General features: G+C 39.6%; 1 protein-coding gene across 4 annotated transcripts in view; it reads left to right on the plus strand.

Annotated features, from left to right (window-relative positions):
- Positions 1 to 17938, plus strand: part of LOC147029638 (voltage-gated inwardly rectifying potassium channel KCNH7-like) — a 415871-nt gene that overhangs the window by 342243 nt on the left and 55690 nt on the right. For all 4 annotated transcript variants that reach the window (XM_085872840.1, XM_085872838.1, XM_085872842.1 and 1 more), the window contains exons 7-8: positions 10063 to 10253; positions 13625 to 13833. In XM_085872840.1, the coding sequence (XP_085728966.1) occupies positions 10063 to 10253; positions 13625 to 13833 (400 nt within the window). The remainder of the gene's footprint in view (positions 1 to 10062; positions 10254 to 13624; positions 13834 to 17938) is intronic.

Here is a 17938-nt window from a genome sequence, read left to right on the forward strand (position 1 = left end):
TTATTTAACCTTCCGTCAATATCCCCTACTCCCACTCCTTCAAAACAACACATTGATACAGTATGTTTACCATTCTCCTTGAAGATTGAGGAATACCAGCAAACAACACGTCCTAATTATGGGTTAATTCCCCAGAATTATGGGTAGTTTAATTCTCCCAGAATTACGGGTGGTTTAATTCCCCTAGAATTACGGGTGGTTTAATTCCCCCAAAATTATGGGTGGTTTAATACCCCCAAAATTATGGGTGGTTTAATTCCTCCAAAATTATGGGCGGTTTAATTCCCCCAAAATGACGGGTGGTTTAATTCCCCCAAAATTACGGGTGGTATAATTCCCCCAAAATTACGAGTGGTTTAATTCCCCCAAAATGATGGGCGGTTTAATTCCCCCAAAATGACGGGTGGTTTAATTCCCCCAAAATTACGGGTGGTTTAATTCCCCCAAAATTACGGGTGGTATAATTCCCCCAAAATTACGAGTGGTTTAATTCCCCCAAAATTATGGGCGGTTTAATTCCCCCAAAATTACGGGCGGTTTAATTTCCCCCAAAATTACGGGTGGTTTAATTCCCCCAAAATTACGGGCGGTATAATTCCCCCAAAATTACGAGTGGTTTAATTCCCCCAAAATTACGGGTGGTTTAAATCCCCAAAAATTACGGGTGGTTTAATTCCCCTGAATTATGGGTTTTCATTTCCCCCAGAATTACTGGAAGTTTAACTCCCCCAGAGTTAACGGGCTGGGTAATTTCCCCAGAATTATGGGTGGGTCAAATCCCCCGGATTGCCGGTGGTTTAATTCCCCAAGAATTATGGATGGTTTCATTCCCTTGAATTACGAGTGGTAATTCCGCCAGAATTATGGATCGGTTTATTCCATCAGAATTGTGGATGTTGTAATTCCCCCCCAGAATTGAAGTAAACACTGATAATCGCATTTATAATCTTACTCTCTTCTCCATGTTCCTCGAGTGACTCGCTTCCCAACCATGTTTTCACTCCGTACCTTATTACCTGCACAGCCAACCGACTAATGTAATCCCTGGATGAGAAACATCGAAAATTAAGATGTACCGCTTTACTCGCCACTAAAATAATGATACCTCGAACAAACGCTTCCAAATAACATCAATACAATTACTCATATGATACCAGCACTACGGTAAGTTTAAACAATATCAAATACAACAACCCGGACACAAAATCACTGAACCAAATACTTAAAAATAACAACTCATCACTTCTGTCATCTCTATTATAATACCAAGCTTGCACACTAAAAACTCGGCTCGCCGTCACACGATCCCTATGAAATTGCTGTGGCACTTACTGGACATGCCGACAATGTTTGGGAAGTCTTGGCGTTCCATAGTACCACTTGCATTTTGCACAATGCGTATTTTTGTCATTCCCCGTGTACGGTCTGTCGTCTGCTACCAGCTATGTTGTACTGCTATCCCGTGCATGTGCACGGGTATCGCTAGTATTAAGGAATGATGAATCCACCAATGACAGGCATGTGTAATTAATTATAATAGTAAACCAATCAACTTGGGATAATGTCTGCAGATACAAGCATCATGTAGCTTTATCGTTTTGCTGAAAGCTTCATAGTGGATATAAAATGGGTATGACGTCAGACTACAAAGTTACGTAATTGTGCTGTCACTTGTTTAATTTCACAGCTGTGATGCCATAGTATCGAGTGACCTTTATTATGGTGCTGTATATTTCATAAACGGCGTGGAAACAAATATCTCTCCATCATTGTGTTTATCATATCACGTGTGGTGTGCTGTCCTCAAATGTCATAGCTTTCCCTCACAAAAGTTTATCATGAGATTCTCATCACATTTCTATCAGATCTCGTGAGTAATGAGTGGGAGGAAACTTTTACTTTCGCGTCGTAAACTCGAGTTACAAGCAGTTGTGTGGCCTAGCACGTGCTTCTAACTCTAGTTGATGTATTTATTGGAGTGTGCAATCAGGAACATGATGTAATAACACTTCATAAGCTGGGCATTTGGCACCGTAAAGAGTGGTATTGTCATGGTGTATACACCACATCCTGGTGCAGAACAAATGGAGTGCTTTATTGACCATGGCCACCCATGATCTGAAACTCTGAAGTGTTTTTTTATTACTTCCCCGAACGATAAAACACAGTTAGCAGCATGATTATGGCGGTATTTTGCGTGTTTGCTGTGTGTTCTGTGTCGACCTACGCATATCTGATCACTTTCACATTCTGAAGTTATTTGGCCATTATTTACAGTGATCTATGCTGAAGATTTGATGCTGCATTTGATTTATTGTCATGCAAGGTTCCCATCGTGTGCTGCCTTTTTGGCTGCTGGTTGCATCATTGGTTCAGGGCGCAGCTATGCCGCTGATGCAGTGCCCCGATTACCAATATACTGGTGCTCATTTCCCTGACCTCGGAAGGATGACGGGCTGAGTCAATAGCCTAGGGTTAATTCAGTGGCCAACGGGGCTCGAACTCTGGACCCGAGGATCCCAAGCTGCCACCCTAACCGCAAAGCCAACACCAGGCAACATCATGCAAGTGGTATCTGAAGGGTGGCTACAATGTCTTGTCACCCTTGTAAAAATTGTAACATTGCTTTTCATCATATTAACTGACAACACTGAAGGGTTCTACAAGTTATACCACATTCATTTGCAGTAATCTTTTACTTTATTACACATTTTACAGCAAATGATACGAGCCTTAAGTGTCCAGTGGATCCGTTTGTGTTCCGTCATTGTCATTACAGAGAATCATTTTGCGACATGCTCTGTGGGACATTTTCCAGAGCATTTGTGGGTGATATGATTAAAAGCAAGTCTCACTGCTTGTTTAAGGTCATCCATGGTTTCATGCCATCTATCTATAATTCCAGCAATGTGTGTGTGTGTGTGTGTGTGTGTGTGTGTGTGTGTGTGTGTGTGTGTGTGTGTGTGTGTGTGTGTGTGTGTGTGTGTGTGTGTGTGTGTGTGTGTGTGTGTGTGTGTGTGTGTGTGTCGGTGGGCCCGTCTGTGAGTAGGAATTGTTTAAGTGCTTGTGTGTAAATTTGCATTCTCCATTAGTCGTGATAACTCTGCCCTTACGTGCTTCCCTCGTTTGCCCGATTACTGTGAATAAATACCCCATTTGTTAAATGTATCAGTTCGATGCTGTATTTCTTCCATTGGCTTAGCATGGCGTGTGTTGGTGAATTACAAAGGCTGTTGCCACTGTAAATGTACATTTGGACCAACGGGACTTCGGCAACCATCCGCTCGGGTTGCGCATGGGTCGGACATGCTAACGGCTCGACTTGTACGAGTGCCGTCGAGGGTGTGAATACTCAGGAACTCGCCATGTGGATCTCTAGGTATTTTGAAGATTGGCAAATAACCCTGTATCACGTGTTGAAATTATTGACGATCCACGGTCCGGTAATGGACCCGTACCCTCGGAATTTTCCGAAAGGTACGATCTACATTCCGGGTGTTCGATAGAGTCGACCCGACTGCTCCACCTAGCGGTCGTGCTCGCAGCCGATACCCGGCTCTGCAACAATATATACATACTAGCGATACCCGTGCACATGCACGAGATAGCAGTACAACATAGCCGGTTGCAGACAACAGACCGTACACGGGGAATGACAAAAATACGCATTGTGTTAAAATGCAAGTGGTACTATGGAACGCCAAGACTTCCGAAACATTGTCGGCATGTCCAGTAAGTGCCACAGCAATTTCATAGGGATCGTGTGACGGCGAGCCGAGTTTTTAATATGCAAGCTTGGTTTTATAATAGAGATGTATGTGTATGTGTGTGTGTATATATATATATATATATATATATATATATATATATATATATATATATATATATATATATATATATGTATATGCATATATATATATATATGTATATATGTATATAAATATATGTATATATATATATATGTGTATATATATATGTATATAAATATATATGTATATATATGTGTGTATATGTATATATATATATATATATATATGTATATATATATATATATATATATATATATATATATATATATATGTATATGTATATATATGTATATGTATATGTATATGTACATGTATATGTATATATATATGTATATGTATATGTACATACATATACATATATATATACATACATATATATACATATACATATATATATATATATATATATATATACACATTCATTCAGTATACAATGCAGTACTACTAAATGCAATATCACTTAATAGCACTTTACACACCAAACACACAATGTAATATCACTTCATGTACATGTCTGGTCCTTGTTGAAACTCTTTCACCGAAGTGCACTGGATTGCATGAGCGACATATGTAAAAATCACCACATTAAAAGCACTCTAAACTTATTGTATATTGACCTAGATTTGGTATTTATTTGAGCAGATTTTATAAGACAACAGTCAACGTTCATCCTTCATAGGACTACAGTCTATTTCAAATAAGAAAAAAAAGTCTTAAAATGTCAAAGACCCTGTTGTTTTAGTTATTTTGCTGCATGGAATTAATGAGTTGGCCAATATTTATGTACAACTAAAATGGCCATGTCTACCAGTCAGCCATCTTTGATCGGACCACAAAATAAAGGAAGGGGGTGTGTATGCCATGATGTACTGTGCTTATGGCACTTTTGAAGAAAATCGGACCATGCATGTCTGAGAAATGGTTGGGGACACATTTCGGTTATAAAATGGCCACGTTGGCCACCTTAGAGCTAATCCCGAAAAAAAATTACACGCTTATGTAAGCCCTCATTCTTTGTCAGGGTGCCAAGTTTGAACAACATCCGTAAATGTGTCTGAGAAATGTTTGAGGACGTGTTCAACATCGAGTTTTTTACAACTAAAATGGCCGCCAGTCAGCCATCTTGGATCTGATCTCAAAAAAAAAAAAAAAAGACGTGCATATGTATGCCATCATTCTTTATTGGTATGTCAAGATTGAATAAGACCGGTAAATGCATGTCTGAGAAATGGTTGAGGACATGTTCAACATTGAATTTTTACAACTAAAATTGCCACCAGTCAGCCATCTTGGATCTCATTTCAAAAAAAATAAGAATGACATACTTATGTAAGCCATAGTTCTTTATCTGTTTGCCAAGTTTAAACTAGATCGGTAAATACATGTCCGAGAAATAGTTGAGGACGTGTTCTACACCAGGGTTTTTTTCCCCAATAAAATAGCCACCAGTCAGCCATCTTGCATCTAATCTCGAAAAAAAATGAAGGGCATATGTAAGTCATCATTCTTCATCTGTTTGCCAAGTTTAAGCTACGTCGGTAAATGTATGTCCAAGAAATTGCTCAGGACGTGTTCATCAGCATGTTTTTTTTACAACTAAAATGGCCACCAGTCCGTCATCTTAGATGTGATCTCGAAAAGAAATAAAATGCTTATGTAAGCCATCATTCATTATCTGTGTGCCAAGTTTGAACAACATCGGTAAATACATGTCCGAGAAATGGTTCAGGACGTGTTCAACACCGTTTTTTTCTTTTTTACAACTAAAATGGCTGCCAGTCGGCCATCTTGGATCTGATGTGAAAGGAAATGACATGCATATGCACTCTATCATGTGTTGTCCTTTTTCCATGTATGAATAATATTGGTGCATGCATGTCTGAGATATGGTTGTGGACGCACACACACGCGCACGCACGCACAGACATGAAAATAGAGACCGAATCAATAAACCCCCATTTTGGACAAAGTTCAATAAGGGCTAAAATGCAGTTTGAAACCTTTTGAAGGAAGTATTTATTACAGGTGCAATTAAACTTCTTTTTGAAATTAAAGTCTGAAAAACTAACATTAAAAAGTGAGGTTTTATTCTGCTATTAAAAAAAAGAATCATTGATAACACCAAACTTCTAATCAATAGCATCTGGAACTTTAACGGGGTAAAGTAATGTCTCTCAATTTTTTGAGGTCTGTGTCAGATGAAGTGAGTCTGTCGGATTTGTCTGTTGTATTCTGCTTCGCTGCAAAGATCAGTGTTGGATGCTTTGGTCTAAATCTCCACATAAATTGAATGAAATGAAACATTTTGAAAATTTCGAATTATTCTCACTCACATTTCAACATCAATGCATATTGTTAAGTTGTTTAAACTTTCTTTCCGCAAGAAGATGATTTGTAATACTGGCTACCACCAGGTGGCGCGAAGCGATAAACATTTTCATGGAGAGAATTACGGTCTTCTTCTCCCCTTCAACCCCCCCAGTCCCAGATATGCCATCCAGACAGAAACCATAGTTGTGGTACCCTTATGCAACATGAAAAATTTGGTTGGATTTGGTTCAGTTGTTTTTTATTTTTTGAAGCATGTATAATAATAAATGTCAATGTGGGTCAGTCAGTCAGTGTGTGTCTCCTCCATAACTGAAAAACCATGAAACCTAGCCATCTGAAACTTTGCATGCATACCAAGGGAACAGGCCGCAATGGTTTCTTAATGATAAAGCACTCAAAAAATTGGTTTTACTTTCCTCACTCATATCATCGAATGCTTGATATTCATACCTCCGATGCATCCATCACTTTGCTTATAAACGCCCGGAGACACCAGTGTTCATGGCTTTTTAAACTTTCTGCACATGCGATAAGCTCTAGAATCTCTTAATCTGAGTCGAATTTCAAATTTTAAACTGTGGAATTGACCTTGGCAGCAGTTCCAACTGCTGATAAAAAGTATTTATTTGTCCAATTTGCACATTGTTTGACACTCTGGACATCTCCAGGTGGTGTTTAATATGACCGATCAGCGATCGCTAATCGCTTGCCAAGTCTGCCATTCCTTATCAACAGATGGGTGGAGGGAAGTATGGATGGAAGGGGGATGGATGGCGTGAAGGAATGGATGGATGGGATGGAGGGAAGGCATAGACAGAAGTGATGAATGGATGTAAAAGATGGATGGAAGGAAGTGATGGATGGATGGATGGATGGAAGGGATGGATAGAAAAGATGGAAGGATGGAGGGAAAAGGAAGGATGGATGGAAGGATGGACCAAACCGGTGTTTGTAAGCCTTGGCGAGACAGTAGACAGCGGTGTAAATGACTTTTTTTAAATCACAGCTGTGGTCATTTTTGAAAATAAAATGACAACTTGAAATTCAAGACAATATCTGGTGATAATGTGAATGAAGTACAGTACATATATAAACATGTGTTCTGTCGTGTGAGTTAAATCTCACAAAACGTTAAAATGTAACCTTCACCTCGGAGCAGTCATGCTGAGCACCGCTCTGAGACGCACCCCCTGGTGGAGTACTTTGGAGGTTATTGTTTCCAAAATGCAAGCTCATTGCAGATGCTGCAGGGAATGTAATGGCAGACAAAGGATCAGCAGGTATGGAAACTTATTCATTTATTTATCACAAGAAAATACAACCTGTCGCTTTGCTGATGGAAATATTAAGTGGGGGGGAGAAAGAGGGAGGGGGGCAAGAGAGGAGGGAGGGAAGGAAGAATGGGTGGTGGGAGAGAGAGAGAGAGAGAGAGAGAGAGAGAGAGAGAGAGAGAGAGAGAGAGAGAGAGAGAGAGAGGAGGAAGGTTGGGTGGAGAGATGAGGGAGGGAAGGGAGGGAGGGAGGAGGGAGAGATAGGGAGGAGGGGTGACGAAGGGGAGAGCTCGGATGCAGCAAAATTCTGGAGTCTCAGGTTAATTGTTTTCTTTGTTTGTGTGTAAAAAAAACATCCACAATCAAATCCTTTTATTTTATTTTTTAACTTTGATACTGTTCCTTGTTTAGGCATGGTCTACTTTTGATGTTGGCGATGGAATTCTTGACAAGTTTCTCTCTGGCTTATACCTCCGGCATTTAAAAGGACTAGTTCAGCTTTGTCTTGCATAGTGTAATCCATTTTCATAGGTTCTATCATCAAAAAAAAAAAAACAATTAACCTATGATTCCAGAATTTTGTTTCACCCTGTATGCAAATTAATTTTTATAGTGTCGATATAAATGCATGAATTAGGTTAATGAAAATGAAGAATAACCCAGAACATGTGGCAGGTACTATATAATAGGATGTGGTGGAGAAACAATATTTAACATTAAGCAGGTTTTCCCTTCTAGGTTTCTCAATGGACAATTAAAAAATTAAAAATTCTATGATTTCTCGTAGTAAAATAGGGTTTCTTAGGCTGGTGGGTTTTTTTGGCAAATGACAAAGAAATGTCAAATTGTTTGTCTTTGGTCTGGATCAGGAGATAGGAAGAGGCTATTCTTTGGCTCTGAGGACCTCAAAGATGTACAACTTCAGCAATTTTACCTCCCAAGAAAACACATGAGAATCATTAGAGGAGTGTGTGTGGAAAGATGCCTGTAAGCTCCTCAGTTACTCCTGTTATCTTTCCGTACGTTTCCTGTTGGCCTCCTTGTGCTAATCTGCAAGCTTTCCAAAAGATGGGACCATATAATACTGGACCTTTTACTTGCTATATTTCTGTCTCAAGCCTTACTCTCCCTATCTTCTTTCATAACTCAGTACAGTACATTGTTTCATGAACATTACAGAGCAAACTTGATGCTGACATTTTCACGATGAGCCCCACAGAACGACATAGTCCTGTTTTTCTTGTTCTTAATTATTCTGAACCATGTTGGGTAAGAATTTGACTTTGTCCATTGCGATTGCTCCTTGTATCCATGTTGTTTTTAGCCCCCATTAGACTTCGTCCAAAACGGAGGCTTATGGATTTGGTCTCGATTTTCGTGTGTGTGTGTGTGTGTGTGTGTGTGTGTGTGTGTGTGTGTGTGTGTGTGTGTGTGTGTGTGTGTGTGTGTGTGTGTGTGTGTGTGTGTGTGTGTGTGTGTGTGTGTGCGCGCATCCGCAACCATATCTCGGACATGTCTGGACTAATTTTATTCGCACTTGGCCCAAAGACAACACATGATGGTGCACAAAAGCATGTCGTATTCTTTCGACATCAGATCCAAGACTGCCGACTGGCGGCCATTTTCGTTGAAAAAAACAACAACCCGGTGTCGAATAAATCATTAACCATTTCTCAGACACGCATTTACCGATGTTGTTCAAACTTTCAACACAGATAAAGAATGATGGATAACAAATGCACATCATTTTTTTTTTCGAGATCTGATCCAAGATGGCTGACTGGTGGCCATTTTGTTCCTGAAATGTATCCCCAACCATTTCTCAGACATGCATGGTCCGATTTTGTTCAAACTTGGCAGAAGTATAATACATGATGGCATACACCTGCCCCTCTATATATTTAGCGATCTGATTAAAGATGGCTGACTGGTAGACTGGTGGCCATTTTAGTTGTACATAAATATGGGCTAGCCCATGAACTCTACACAGCAAAATTACTAAAACAACGGGGGCTATGACATTTTATGTCTTTTTTTTACTTGTTATTAATGTGTTTTCATCAGCCTTATTTTAAAGCCAGGAGCTTCGAGGTATTGTAAGGAATGAAGTGTTCATGTATGATTAAGGTGTGGAGAACAATAGCATGAAAAGGTGATAATGTGGGATTGCATCTGGGTTTTTTTTTTTCTGTACAACTGATGTTAGCTCATTCATTGCAGAAAATGTTCGATTTGATGGATGATATAAATATATGAGATTTTCCTGTGCTTCTTGATGTAGGGGACAAACTTTCAGAATACAAGAATAAGGGACTGAAGATGCAGAGAAATATCAGATGATTTGCTCGTAGGGGTATTATTTTATCTATCTTTATCTCCCCATGCCATTAAGCTCAAAAGGTGAATGTAACAGTATATTACTTGCTTTTGAAACATGCTTGTTAATGCATTCATAAATGTTGAGAGATACAAGAGAAAATTGCACCTTATTAAAAAAGAAGTATGCTTGTCACTCAAAGTCTCAGAGAAAATAGAAATCATGTGAAATGGGAATGTGGACATTGTATGCTTTGTTTTATAACTGAAAACCTCAGACCCTTTGCCTGCCCTCACAACGAGAGTTTGCCAACATACCCATCCCCATACCACAGACGACAACACTCATCGGGCTGTTGAAAACAGCACGGCTCTTGCGCTTGGTACGTGTAGCACGCAAGCTTGACCGCTATTCTGAATATGGCGCTGCTGTGCTCATGCTGCTGATGTGCATGTTTGCTCTCATTGCACACTGGCTCGCTTGTATTTGGTATGCCATCGGAAACATGGAGCGACCTGAGCACAGGTATGGATGACTCACTTACTTGCTGGCGTCTTTTCCCAACCCAAAACCTTCCTCCTTCTTCCATCCACTGTTGTCCGTCTTCTTTTGCTATTCTTCAGCAAAGATCACATATTGATGCATTTCACCACCTATGTTCTACTAAACCTCGACTATTCTTCTACCCCATCACTATGAAAGGTATTCCTTTGTTTAAGTCAGTGAAATGGATAAATACTCAAATTGTATATGAATTTGGTGATTTTGAAAAAACAGAGGGGCTAATACTCTTGGTTCCATGCCTTTTGGGTGGAATGAGGAATAGATCTGTCATATGAAAGCTAAATCTTGAACGGTTTTTGAAATATCACGTACACAAAAGCACATGAATGGATGATCGGTCGGTCGGTCAGGTGGTCAGTCAGTCTGTTGGACGGAGCTCATTTTAATGTCCCTCATCTCCGACTTTGGCGGAGGGGCAGGGAACAAAAAAGAAACGTTCATCAGCAGGTACGTGAGAAACCATATGGAAATGCCTGCACGTCATAAGACAATGTCTTATGACGTGCAGGCATTTCCACGTGGCTTCTCACCATGAAGATAGAGCAAGATGTATGTATTTTTTAAAATTGTAATGCAGGTGAGATGCTCTAAAGTTACCTCACAGAGAGAAGCTACCATGGTGCTAAAGACTGGTATTTGAAATGATCATCTTTCAGATGAGAGTTTTTGTCCCCCGCCTCTCTGCCAATGTTGGCAACAGGGACATGAAAATGAGCTCCATCCGACCGAACGATCATCCATCCATCTCCTTTGTATTTGCGATATTTCAAAAACCATTGAACATTTAGCTTTCATATTGCAGATACCTATTCGTCATGACATTATCTCAACCTGATTAGATCACGGCTCTGATTGGCTGAATTATGTTGTCATGGCAACCATCTCGACTTATGTACACGAAATTTCAAAAACCGTTCAAGATTTATCTTTCATATTACACAGATCTATTCCTCATACCACTCAAAAGGCAGGGGACCTGGAGTACTAGCTCTGTTTTTCAAGGTCTGGTACTTCCTGTTAACTGCGACAGAATTTTAAATCAGCGTTTTACTATACTAGATTGGGATTCGAAGAAGAGTGACATGATGGATAACAAATTGACACACAATAGTAAAGGTAATGAATCACAGATTAAGCAAGATAATTAATTTACAGAGAGAGAGAAAGAGAGAGAGAGAGAGAGAGAGAGAGAGAGAGAGAGAGAGAGAGAGAGAGAGAGAGAGAGAGAGAGAGAGAGAGAGAGAGAGAGAGAGAGAGAGAGAGAGAGAGAGAGAGAGAGAGAGAGAGAGAGAGAGAGAGAGAGAGAGAGAGAGAGAGAGAGAGAGAGAGAGAGAGAGAGAGAGAGAGAGAGAGAGAGAGAGAGAGAGAGAGAGAGAGAGAGAGAGAGAGAGAGAGAGAGAGAGAGAGAGAGAGAGAGAGAGAGAGAGAGAGAGAGAGAACGAGACCAGTAATCTGCAATGAAGAGGGTTGTGTTGGATTAGGTAGGGTTAATGAGGGTATATGCCTGGTGTTGGCTTAATGGTGAGGGTAGTGGGCTTGGGATCTTGGGTCCTGAGTTCAAATCTTACTTTCTGTTGAATTAATACCAGGTGGGATTGACTCAGCTTGTCATCCTTCTGAGGTCAGTAAAATGAGTACCAGCTTGCTGGGAATTATTGAGCCATTTGAGTGTCCTCCATCAGAGTGGTGACTTGTCCAGGATCGTGCCCAATCGCTCAGGAGATGGTTTTGGCAGCACTGATGCTCTGTACAGATTATAGTCACAATAGATGGATGGAATGAGGATACAAAAGATCATGGCATTGTTCTCTTTCTGTTGATGCTTGCTTTTGCCTCTTTATGATTCTGCTTTTAGATTTAATAATTAATCCACAGCATCAGCCTTTTTGTACATGCCACTCAATGAGATAGGCACAAATTGAATTTGTCATTTTATATTTATCATTAAAGTGTGCTTACAGTCTAACCTTATTTTTTAGAAGTAAAAAAAAAACTGCAGGTGTCGTGTTACATTTGCAGAGCCTAACTTTCTACATAATAAGACCTGATACAGGTGTGCACATGTTCTGTGTATTTACAATACCGTTCAGAAAGCCTTTATCTAGTTGCCCAGATGAAAACCAATTATTCGATTAATTATTTACTTTCCTGTTGGATACTCACTCGGTTGGGTGCCTTGGGGCCAAAAAGTATTATTGTAACAAAGATGCAAGTTGGTCAATTGTAGACTTCACCTGTACATGTAATGTATAGGGCATGTGTACCCCATGCACATTGTAATAAGGAAACATTTTTTGTTTTTTCTTCTGCCCTTCCTTCATTACAAAATGCAAATTATTGCACACCAGACAGCAACATTCACACCCCTTTGGATGGACACCGTGCTCAACATTATGTATGACCCTTTCAATGACATAGATACTTTCAAGCCACGGTTTTTAGATCATTCAATCGAAAATTAAATCCAGTACGATTTGATGCAATGTCTTTTATTGCGTTGTCAATTCATGCACAGTGGACCAGAATTCAATTTATGAATTTGGTCCACCGGTTGCATCATTACCGAGATGTGGCTGCGTCACTGATGCAACGTCCTGTGCACCACGGCAGGAATTTTGAATTTGGTCATGGTACTGGTGTTTAATTAACCGACCCATTCTTTGTAAAAGACAGAGTGGGATCTTCAATCGACACTGACTAATGCTGCAAGATTTGGATATGCAGCTTAGCGTCCACATGAAGGATTTCTCACTTTGTCATGCAATGCCCTGCCCGTGAGGCACCATTCCAACAGTTTATGGTTTTCTCAAGATTCAAACCCAGACGAGACCACTCAAAGACATGTGCACTGCCACTGCACGATCCTGTCAGCCAACTCAGTAGTGAGCCAACTGAGCTACCATGATGCCTGCATCGTAAGTCTGTAAATAAAAATAAAAATAAGGATAGTACTCTGGAAATGTGCAGCCTGAAAAAAGCAAATACTGCTGCAGAAGTGTTTGGTGAAAACAGACAGGATGATGCCTGGTGGACATCCAGTATAGTCGGGATCCACGTGTGTTCATCGACAATTTGGCACATTCCTGGTATCACAACAGTCATGGGATTTGTATTTGACATTTTCTTAGCAGGATGACCAACCTATGACAAGAAAAAAATGATAATAGTAGTTGTACAGCATAAGTCTGACATGTTAAAGAGGCTAATTGAGATTCAATTTATAATTAACATTTCTTGATAACAACTTGGCAAAAAAATAGGCAGACCCATCACATAGTTCAAGGTGAATGTTAATAAATGGTGTTGTTTCCATCGATTGCACCTCCTGCCAGCAACGGGATCGGATGGCTGGATCAACTCGGAGAGCAGATTGGCAAGCAGTACAATATCACAAATGCAGCATCGGGACCTTCGATTAAGGACAAGTATGTGACGGCCCTTTATTTCACCTTCAGTAGCCTGACAAGTGTGGGCTTTGGCAACGTGTCGCCAAATACCAACTATGAAAAGATTTTCTCCATCTGCGTCATGCTCATAGGCTGTGAGTGTTCCATTGTTTTCTTTGCACAGGATGTGCGATGCTTCTCAAATCTCATTATTTAACATAAGTGTTCGGATGGCCGTTTTGTATGAATTATTTTGTGGATGTTGTAAACCCTGAAGGATTATTTATGTCACTGCAGGCTTGTAGAATGTACATGTCCTCATGTCCTAGATAAGTTCCATTTTGTGATGCATGTTCTTTAGAAACTCAGTTTTGTGAACTCCTATATATATATATATATATATATATATATATATATATATATATATATATATATATATATATATATATATATATATATACGTATAAATAAAATGTTATTTTCGTTCCTCCTTTGAGTTCTTCCGCAAGCTATTTTTTTTAATTTAATGTGTGGATTAATGGCTTTTGTAATTTAGAAATCTGCATTATATCACAATTTCAAAATGATAAATATTTGTTGTTTTAGCAAATTTTTACCTCCGCCACCTTAAGTAGATGGAAGTGACGTTTTCACCCCGTCTGTCTGTTTGTTTGCTTGCTTGTTTGTCTGGGAGAAGATTATCTCCATAAGTTATGAATGTATTCATCCGAAATTTGAAAGACTCATTAGGTGTGCAACAAGGATGAATTGATTAGATTTTGGTGAATAACCAGATCCGGATAAAATATAGATTTTTTAAATTAATTCTTCACCATTGAGAAATTGGGCAAAAATGATGTAGAGCAGAAGATGTCTAAATTTTATAAACAGATTCAGACAAAACTTTGACATAGTTGGGTATGTGGCAAGAACAATGTGATTAGATTTTGGTGAAGAGTTGGATCTGGATCTGGATACGAGAATTTTTTATTTTATTTTATTCGTGATTCTTCACCATTGAGAGATGGGGCCAAAAACGATCAGCCTAGCAGAGGTGTGTGCTCTACCGAGTGCCGTTCTAGTTTGATATCTTTTTAAATCTCTTTTTGTGGGAATTTTATTTCTTTGAAGGAAATCGTACAAAGAAAGGATTTTTTTATGAACAAGATCTAGGCTCATAGGAGAGAAAGTTGACAAAAAGGTAACTCAACATGGTGACAGTGTAGCCACAGTTGGATACAACAAGGGAATGAACAAACAGAAAAGGAGGAAAGAGCGAAGGGGAGGAACCACAATGACCTGCTAATAAGATGGTTGGGTGAGGTAAGGTTAATGAGTGTAGAAGGAATTGGGAATATGGATGGGGGATGATAAGAGATGATGGTGCACTACTTGCTTAAACCCATGGAAAGAAGAGTGCGATTGGGAAGATGGATCGCACTCTGAAAGATGGATCCCCAAGTGGGAGAAAAGAGGAACAAAACGGTGTAGGTCAGCAGGAAGCCTGCATTTTGGGAGTTCAACCGGGCTGTTAACCAAGCCGATCTTATTTCAAATCCTTCATAATATGAGTTGATAATATGATATGTAATTTAAGAATTTCAAACCCTTCATAAGACAGCTTACTTTTGGGAGAAATCCATTCCACACTAATGATGGCTTGTCAAAGGGGGGGGGGGGGCGGCTGCCCATTACCTTTATTTGCTTATAAAATCCTTCGGTTGATTGTTACTGCAATTAAAGTACAACAGCTCACACTTCAATAAGCAGTGGGCTGCTATTTCTTTCACAGGTAACAACAAAGCCAGATGTTGAATTTCAACTTTAATATCTTATTTCCTGGCTACAATTCTAAAGCTTAGTTTGCAGGATAGATGTGTGGTAGGTGCATTTTGCTGGTCAAGGATTTTACATCAAATGTTGGTCTGGAACAGGGGTTCACAGTTCCATCACCTTTAAGAGGAGCTACACGTGTGCCATCTGCACATGTACGGGACTCGCTTCTGTTTGAAATTGGATGGGAGTGCTTCGGCATGCTCCACATATTTTGGCCGAAGCTCTACCTGATGGCACTTGCCTTCTGGTTTTTTCGGCTTGCATTAGCAGGAACAATCGTCTGAGTGGCAGACAGGCTTTTGTTTTTTGCAGATTATGTGGTTTTATTGTGAGACATAATCTGCGGCTGATGCTCACCATTACAGCCAGAGGGTGCTAACAGCATGCATGCATGCATATATATATATATATATATATATATATATATATATATATATATATATATATATATATATATATATATATATATATATATATATCTCGAAACACACACACACACACGATTTTAAAAACCTTTTTTGGGGGTTCTGGTATAGTGGGAAAATTACACATCACCCTAGTACGTCACCTTGTTACATCACCCTACATCCTTTTGTACACATCATACCATTGACATTGTACCATCAAAAAATTTCCAGAATTTATTTGGAGATGTTACACCATGTCATAGGAAACATGTATGGAAGACGAGAGGAATGCCTGTACAGAGATGAAGGTCACCTCGAGGATGTGATCTTCAAGAAATAAATGGCATGCTATGCCTCCATGGGGTATGCCTGGTGTTGGAGAGCTTGGGATCCTAGGCTGTAGAACAAATCCCACTTGGCTGTTGAATTAATATCAGGTGGGGTGGACTCAGCCTGTCATCTTTCTGAGGTTGACAAAATGAGCAACAGCTTTCTGGAATACTGTGTCAGAGTGGTGACCTGTCCAGGATTGTGCCCAATAGCCCAGGAGACTGCTTTGGCAGCACCAATGCTCTGCACAGAGTATGGTCCCAATGGACGAATGAATACACACACACACACACACACACACACACACACACACACACACACACACACACACACACACACACACACATTGTTTTTTCACTTGATTCAACCTTCTGAGTGACTGAAGTAATAATTGGATGGCCAAGCGGTGATTGCACCGCCATCAAAGCCGTAATTCTGCTCAATCATCGAGTAGCCATTGAAAGATTGCTTCCTTCATGATTTTGTTATTACTCCCATGGGGATAATAAGTACCTGTGTTGCTGATGAAAAAAGTCTTTTTGCAATTTTAATGGAGGTGTGTGTATATGAATATTTTACAGTTCATGGTTTGGCTTATATTTATCATTTCTATTGACAGTACATGTGGTTTGCCAACTTGCTTGGCATTTCATGTTTCAATTTGTTTATAAGGTGTACAAATACGATAGAAAAAGGATACCAATTTCGTGCACACAGGATGAAAATTTGAGAATCAACAGCAGATATCCTTCTTCTTTTGGCACATAAAACATTTACTGTAAAAAACAATTGAAATTTATGATATGCTGTGTAGTTTTCGAGAATCGTGTCATAAGAAGGTATTCAAAAATAATTTGCACTACATCTGCATGAGATTGTACAAAACACCAAACTGCTTTATCCATTTTTATCTGCGACGTGTTGCAGGTCGACAAGAGCTCCACACGGTTGTTGTTGCTGCTGTTGTGGTGGTTCTTGTTTGTGGTCGGAATAATATGGCTGCCATCTTGGTTTTCTGGTGGGCCAAAGACATTATGCCTGTTGGCCTCTGCTGATTATACACAGCCAGGGTTTCTTACATCTGATTTCCATTGGCTTTGTTTGGGTCAAGTGTTACTCACGATGAGGGACCTCGAAAAATCTGATCATTTGTCAAATAAAAAGTTATTAGTATGGTTTAATGAAGCCCATCAGCATGCATGCTACATGCCTCCCTAAAAAAATTGCATTATGTAATTTTTGAACGGGACCAGATTGGAGTTAAACAATCCATAACTTTGTGGTGAATCAGCTCGTTCTGATATAACCATGGCGGAGGCTGACATGGATTAGAGATGTCGAGTTAATCTTTTAGTAGCGCATTAAATGTACGTTTCCCAATCGCCCTGTTCATCTTTTAAGAGTGCTTTAAGTGCACATTTCCCAATCAGCCCGTTACCAGATTTTGTCGCAGGTTGTGACCACAGTGCAGTCATTCTTGTTTCTTTTTCAAATGTGTCAACAAAGCGAAGTTTTTGTCCGTCAAGGTTGCTTCTTATGCCTCTGCTACATATTACTGGCTTTTGTTTTTCACTTCATAGTGGGTGCATTTATCAACCCCAAATCTATTATACTTCATATCTGCTTATATTATTTAAAAGATGAATGTGGATTCTTTCTCGTTTATATATTTGCAAAGCATCTATTC

This window comes from Eptatretus burgeri, chromosome 3, assembly GCF_056783735.1.
Source record: "Eptatretus burgeri isolate ZD-2024b chromosome 3, Ebu_testis_v1, whole genome shotgun sequence".
Taxonomy (NCBI): domain Eukaryota; kingdom Metazoa; phylum Chordata; class Myxini; order Myxiniformes; family Myxinidae; genus Eptatretus; species Eptatretus burgeri.